Source organism: Montipora capricornis, chromosome 11 (genome assembly GCF_036669925.1).
Source record: "Montipora capricornis isolate CH-2021 chromosome 11, ASM3666992v2, whole genome shotgun sequence".
Classification (NCBI taxonomy): domain Eukaryota; kingdom Metazoa; phylum Cnidaria; class Anthozoa; order Scleractinia; family Acroporidae; genus Montipora; species Montipora capricornis.
Genome location: NC_090893.1, coordinates 26841173 through 26848672, shown reverse-complemented (window position 1 = coordinate 26848672; position 7500 = coordinate 26841173). Strand labels below are relative to the sequence as shown.

Here is a 7500-nt window from a genome sequence, read left to right as displayed (position 1 = left end):
ACAGTTTATCAATTTATCTGTAGCCAGACATATGGACGTAAGCTTACCTGCTTTCACATAAATAAGCTTTCCTGGCGGTAAACGCTTAGCTGTTATCCGCCATTTCGCTCCAAACCTAAACATTCAAGCAAAGATAAATTCTGTGTATGAAAAGTTCTCACCAAAACCGGAGTTTATTTACCTCGCCCAGTGCTAATTTTCTCACAAACCGTGAAACGTGTTCTTTGCGAACGAACGACAGCAATGAAAAATTTCCCGCTCCTCGCAATTGTCACGTGTTGACATTTTTATTTGTTTGGCGTCACGCCCGTCACGCAGCGTCTGATGCTAACTGTATCGGGGGTGGAAGCTGAATAATTGGACCTCGATTATTCATTATTCTTTGTGTGTTTTGTTCGAATTATTCATTATTCTTTTTAAATTTTTGTAGGTTATTCATTATTCATTGTTGTTATTCATTATTCCACTGGCACATTAACTGCGTTATTCATTATTCCGGCGTTTTCAGACCCAATTATTCATTATTCATTTTTATTTATACTCGTTATTCATTATTCATTATTCAGCTTCCACCCCCGAAACTGTACAACCTTTCTAATTTGAGAATTCTGTACCATGCAATTCCCTAATAATGTTTCTATCAGTGTCTCTTAAAAACAAGATCAATTTAAGAACAGTTTCAGTAGTTTCAGGCTGACATCACCAAAAAATGAAACAGATCGTATACTAATCATTGTTTTAAAACGCCCCTCATGCCTGTGGTAAGTAAAAAAAAAAGTAAAGTGGTGCATTTATATAGCGCCTTTATCACAAACGTCTCAAAGGCGTTTTACAATGATCAATTTACCCCCAGCGGACTGGAAGCATATACAGGCGCAAATAGCAGCCGCTTCTAAGCAGTCCATGCATGCTGGTACTCATTTCACCGACCTCGGAAGGATGGAAAGCTGAGTGAACTTTAGCGGGAAAGAAGGTCGCCAAATATACCAGTCTCGGCAGAACCGGGAATGGGACCTTAGGGTTGGAAGGCAGAGATCTTACCACTGCGCCAACCCCTCCGCTGTGGTATATCCCACACGGCAGTATCAAACCAAGAGCTTCGTGACAAGCACGGGGCTTGCTAATTTCCATATCTAACGACGATGACACTAAAGTCATTTTTAAAAGTGGTCTGCCACAGGCATCCCACATGAAAAGATCATTCGAATCATCTCCCTCTACTAACTATGTTTGAATTTATTTGCAGTCGTATCGCACTTCAAAATCGATACATCCTCGATTCGTCCCTTAAGTGTACAATATTCGGGAGCTTTAGCAACGACAACGTCGACGTCAACAGGAACGTCACAAATTTGTATATTTAGTTGCTAAAGACAATAGCCTTGCACGTTCCGCACGTGCGTTTTTCATTTTTGTCTATTTCTTTGCCGTCGACAGCAAAACCACAACGTGAAATGACCAACTTTAAGGTTTTACGAAGGACGTCAGCATTTGAAGATAAATTTTGATTTTCTTCCCTAAATAAAGCGCCGCTCGTAACGTTTGCATTCCTGAGGGACTGCCATACCTTTCTCGCGTTAAAAAAAAAAAAAAAAAAACTTGGAATAGTTGTGAAGCGATTACCATAATGAGAATTCATGTTTTGTGATGACGTTGTCGTTGCCGTTCCCGTCGTCGTTGCCAAAGCTTCCTATTGTTTCCTGTCAACAACACACGTTTACTCAACCGGTATGTTTCGCCTCAAAAACCATGTATATTTCTCTTAAAGTAGGAGGCATATTCCATGTCTAACCATTTGTTTTGCCTCTAGATAAAAGAACGGGTCACAGCTTAACATTTGCAGCGCACTTGTTTCGCCTCGTGGCATATTCCATGATTTTCGCGCTTGATTCGCGTGCTAATTTGTTCGTTTTGCTTTAGGGATTAAAGAACGAGGTATATTCGATGTGTTGCGCACTTTATTCGCGTCGCAGCTCGTTCGTCTCGCTTTATGGTTTAAGGGACGAAGTATAGTCCATGTGTTACGCGACCTCCAGTTGAGGTACAGTGCATCTAGAAGTCAGCTTGCTCCCAATAGATACAACTCCCAATGCTTTTTATTAGAAATTTAAATTTTAACCCCCCTTCCTGAGGCCATGACTTAACACGCCCACCCCTCATCCTGAAAATTATTGCATCGTCCCTTAGAACTGTTTGCATATGAGAAATAAAACCGGTTTGTTATTATGACTAGAAAGGATGCCTTGTTCATGGTGTATTTTTCATAGCGACGTAAATGAACTCCGCACAATATTTGACGATTTTTCCTTCAAAATCCGTGGGAGCTAATGTAAGGGACAGTAAGAAAGAAAGGAAGGAAAGGGAGAGAAGGTAAGTGGAAGAGGAAGGAAAGGCAATGTAAGGTTGGAGGAGGAATTCAATCCACTCTCTCTTTTTTCATTGTCCTTTTTTGTCCCCCCTAAAAATCTAGGCCTCATTTTTTTCATTTGCTACATCCCCCAAAAAAGGAAAACCGTTCATAATAATCTAAGTTGAAAAAAATTCAACTTAGGTTAAATTAAAACCAACCTAAACTTAACTTTAACCTGTAACATTAATTTTTACGTTCAGGTTTTCTTGCTGATTGTTTTAGTTAATTCCAAGTGCGGTAGCAATGTTTTAGGCCTAGTAGGGTAATTTCCTAAATCTCTAGGATGACACTCCTTCGCTGTGAGTGGCAAAAGAGTTTCACTCTTACATCATAATCGCAAAAGACAGCCCTACTACTCCTTATACGAAACATGAGCCAACATTACTAAAGCTTTATTACACAGAATGCAACCCACGCTTTATAAAACTGATTACTTACAAAATCAAACAAGTAGGCAACAGTTCATAAAAAAAATCCAAAAGTTGCCGTTACAACGGCGACGGCGACGTAAACAAGAACGTCATCTCAAAATGTAAATTCGCGTTATTGTGATAACTTCGTGACTATTTTAATCTTTTTAATGGAACAAGTGTGTGGTAATTCCTCAAGAATGACACTGATCAGAACGGCGCTTAGTTTAGGGAAGAAATGAGAATTTATTCTCAAGTGCTGACGTTCTTGATAAAACCTCAAATTTGGCTATTTTACGTTGTTGTTTTCCAGACGACGGCAAAGAAATGGACAAACACGAAACACTCACGTGCAGGGCGTGGAAAGCTATTGCCTTTGCACACTAAATACGCAATTTTTTTACGTTCTCGTTGCCGTCGCCGCTGTCTTTGCTTAAGTTTGCTATTGATGAACCGCTACTATGAATTACAGTAGTTTCTCCAAACAATTAACAGCTGAGCGGCTAGAATTTACGGTTAATACTTTCTACGCTGTTCTAAATTTTCCTATTTTCAGTGAAAGCGAATTAAATGAGTACAATATCAATAATTTTCTGCCCTTACAAAGGTGACTTGATCATTGCTTCTTTCTTTAAACTAGTTCTGAGGTGTAACCTGAAATGGCATCTAGTAAACCAATGATCCACTCTGTGACCGACTGGCTGACAAAAACCTAAAACACTTGTCTACTAACTTTCAACAATTCACTGCTTGTCTTGAGTTTCTACTCATAGTATTATATTTATCAGATCAGGCTCCAGTTGTTCTAAAGGTGGATAACGCTATCCACCGGATATATCACTATCCATTGGATAGCACAATTGGTTTCGCTATTACTTATCCCCTGGATAGTGATTTATCCAGAGGATAGCGCTATCCATCGTTTGAACATCTGGGGCATGTTCAACAATTTTAAATCCCTTGAATATCTAGTTTTGCTGATAAAGAGTACTTTGCTATACTGATCACCTACTAGGTTGGTATGAATCACGGAAAAGTGTGAGAAGGATGGGGGGGAGGGGGGGGGGGAAGAGGAGAGGTTTCGGAGATAACACCGTGGAGAAAAACAAGTGACCAAAGAAAGTACTAAAAAAAAAAAAAGAAAAAAGAAAAAAGGAACATTACAACAAGACCTGGGAGCTGCCAAAAGTGTTTCGTCTCACAATTAGGGGTGTTCTGGGAGCTTTTAGCTATCATGGTTTCCTTACTTAAAATAGTTTATGCCGCCCTTTACAACTGCAATGCTATAATCAATACCCGTGAGTTTGAAAGCATTCTTCGTGAAATCCTTCGAGGCAGCAGCTGTAGCAACACTTGCGGTTAGAGCAAAGGATGAGACTGTCTTTCCAGTCTGCTTTGCCATTTTACGAAGGAAGGCTTCACTACCTGTTTTGATTAAGTCATGAGAAAACTCTTTTGTAACAGTTTCAAAAATTTCACGGCCACCAGTGGAAATTATTTCTGTCGCAGAATAATGTGCAAACTTCTTGGCGGTTATCTTAGTACCCTCTTTCCACGCTTCTTCAACTGCTTCTTTGACTACTCCTCTTGCAAATTCTTTAGAAATCTGCTGACCCACTTCTTTGGTTGCTTTTTTACCAGTTTCATAAGCTGCCGCCTTTGCAGCTTGAATAGCAGCCTCTTTCCCTCCTTTTTCCACGGTGACCATTCCTTTTGCCAACTGTTTGCCAAGTTCTTGACCAACCTTTCGTCTTCCTTCCTTCCCGGCCTCCTTCGCCAATTCTTTTGCAGTTTGCACGCCAGCTTTCTTTGCACTTTCTTTCAATACATCTTTAACAGCGCCTGAAGCCCCAAGCGTACAAAGGTCGCCCAATCCTGACGCCACGTTAATTAGACCTCCGACTACATTACCTTGGCAAAAATCACATCCTGCTTGAGCGAAACGACAGCTGCGCTAGCTCCAGGTACTACAGCTTTAAGTGCCATTTTTGCGGAAATAGTTGCTGTTATTTCACCTCCAAAGACTAACCAGTCCATTTTCACTGAGGGTATGAAAACAAAGGCTGAAAGTATCATAAGGAATTGGCAATTAATAGTCTAGGTTATCACCATGTTTCAGGGCCTATTTTGGGAATGCCGCAACCGCTATCACAAAATGTTTTTAATTATTGCCATAAAAAAAGGCGTTGTGTACATTGTCGAGGATCATTGCTCTCTGATTGAATTTTGCGACTCATCTTTCATTAGTCTTTTCAGCTACTTAGCAAGTTCTTTGTTTTTTGGCATCGTGTTAGTTTTCTGCACACTGGGGTGGGGATGAGACTGTAGGAGTGCTTTTTCAGAGACGGGTTTGTAATTGCCATTGAGTTGATTCTTCTTCTTCTTCTTCTTCTTCTTCTTCTTCTTCTTCTTCTTCTTCTTCTTCTTCTTCTTCTTCTTCTTCTTCTTCTTCTTCTTCTTCTTCTTCTTCTTCTTCTTATCATTATTATTATTATTATTTTATTTTGCCACTTCTCAGATATGGAGCACTCTTAACCATATCGACAGATATTATATCTTTTAAGTTATTCATTTTGTAAATTTGATCCGTAACGTGTATTGGCTTCGCAAAATTTCAGATCCCATAAAGTTTAACTTAATTTTGGTTGCCATTGCATTTGTATGTGAATTTCATAGCTCAGAATGGTAACAGTAACATTGCGGTGGATTCTTTCTTTAAAAAAAAAAGGTAAGTTGGTTAGTCGTTTGATAAAATGTTGGATTGAAAAACTGAACCTACAAAGGCAAAACATATTCCTGGAACTCTATTGAGTAAACAGGAACTTATGGTAATTAATCTTTCTTGGAATTTTTTAACTAGACAGGTGCTTTTGACCGTGACTAGAGTTGCTTTGTTCAGTCGCGTCATTTCTGCAATCCTTGAACCGATGTAATTATCATTCACAAATCGACAAACTTGGTGGTCTTCAAATACTTGACATTCTATCAGGTCGAATAGGTATCAGGTTTTTTTTTTTTTTTGCTTCAATCCGTCAATTTCAGTGCAATCAAACCTGTTGTTTGTTGCATAACTGACAAATGTGAAGAAAGTGTGGTAGCCGAGATCCGAAACTGACCCAGAAATTAACTGCAACCAATTTTCGATCCGCCCAGTGACCGAAATTAACATGAAATAAGAAACGAAAGGCTCGAAGCGAGAATGAAAAAATACTGCTGGAATAAAATGACGATGAATAGCGGTAGGATGAAAACTTACCTCGAAACAAGTCAAAACCAGGTTTTCACCCAGGTGCCAGTTCATGTGACTTGCCAAAATCCTGGGAGGGAGGTGAAAATAATGGCCATTGACATATGGCCCAAACCCATTCCCCCTTGATTCTCAAATAAACCCAGGCCAAAGAGAGAAGGTAAAAATTCTATTCGCAAGCAAATGTTTTGTTTAAGGTGTTCTTTCAAAAAGTGACGACAGAGTTTCGTTACATGGCTAATATGGAAAGTTGAAAGTTCTTCGGACTCAAAATAATATTTCTCGCTTCGTATTGCATCGTTTTAGTCCAAATAAACGCTTAAAATAAAGTTCATTTAACAATCTGCCAGCAGATATTTTTTTGCAATTTAATACCTTCTGTAAAAATTTGCATACTAGCGCTTGTCAAATGTAAACATTCTAGAGCACATAAAATACAACCGAAAATTTTTCACTTTCTCTTCGTCGAATTCTTTTGCAAAACACAGCAATTTTCCGTCCGAAGGAAAGTTTTTCCTAAATTCATTAGCAATCACCAGTCCAAGTTTCAGAGAAATTGATCCATCGGCAAATATTTTACGAATTTTTTTAGCGAAGGCGATGAAAGCGCAATCCAATTATGGGCAGATTTGGGCAACCTTGGGCCACGCAATAGACGCTTCCAGTCGGTCATAAATATTTTTTCATAAAAAGTCCCCGAATTGAAAAATATTCCATCAGAAGACAAAAACATCATTATAAAAGCTTATTCTACGCAAAAAGTAGGTTTTGGAAGTAATTTGGAAGGTGGGAAAGACGTTTCTGGCCCATGGTTTCATAACGTCACGTGGAGACAAATTTCATTACAAAACCTTTGAGACGCTCACCTTTATTTCACATGAGTATCCCTTACAGTTTGTCATAAAAACAATCCAAATGTCCTCGCTTGACTATAACGAAGCTTTCTGTGTAATTTTTTTGTCGTTTAGACTAAAATTCGTTGTTTTTTTGCCCTTCGAGTTGCCCTCGGGTTGGACGGCCATGGAAGGCAGTTTTTGCAAGATCATAGAATGATGTCATAGCAACCGATTTCGATAAAAATTGGCCAGTGATTGGCTACTTGTATAAACTTTCATTGTTCTAAATTTGACGATTTACGACATTTTCAGAAAATCGATCTATTTAGATCGATAGCGCGTGCGTGACTAGATTAAAAGGAGCTCATCTCTTACCGATCTTACCTAACAAACCAACAAAAGATTGTTGCAAGCCACAATGATAAAGACCATAAACCGCTGATTTGTAAGTAGTGCGAGTTTTGAAATATTTTTTATTTGCCAGCAATTCTTATTCTTCGAAATTAAAGCAACGACACTGACTCACCACATGAATAGATGAGCCCGGCTTTTGGTAAATCGTGTAAAAATTAACAAGTAAAGAATGGCTTACCGCAT

General features: G+C 39.0%; 2 protein-coding genes across 4 annotated transcripts in view; one reads left to right on the top strand and one right to left on the bottom strand.

The window, feature by feature from the left end:
- Positions 1–2923: 2923 nt before the first annotated feature.
- The window catches only part of LOC138024656 (uncharacterized), a 6029-nt gene continuing 1452 nt past the window's right edge, over positions 2924–7500 (bottom strand). Inside the window, exon 2 of the mRNA XM_068871872.1 lies at positions 2924–4749. Coding sequence (XP_068727973.1) covers positions 4064–4749 — 686 coding nt within the window. The 3' untranslated portion in view covers positions 2924–4063. The remainder of the gene's footprint in view (positions 4750–7500) is intronic.
- Positions 7237–7500, top strand: part of LOC138025031 (beta-1,3-galactosyltransferase 6-like) — a 27719-nt gene continuing 27455 nt past the window's right edge. For 2 of the 3 annotated variants that reach the window (XM_068872265.1, XM_068872266.1), the window contains exon 1: positions 7258–7348. The gene's annotated coding sequence lies outside the window, so the exon portion shown is untranslated. Of the gene's footprint in view, positions 7349–7500 lie in introns of all 3 variants that reach the window. The other variant, XM_068872264.1, reaches the window with a different exon arrangement.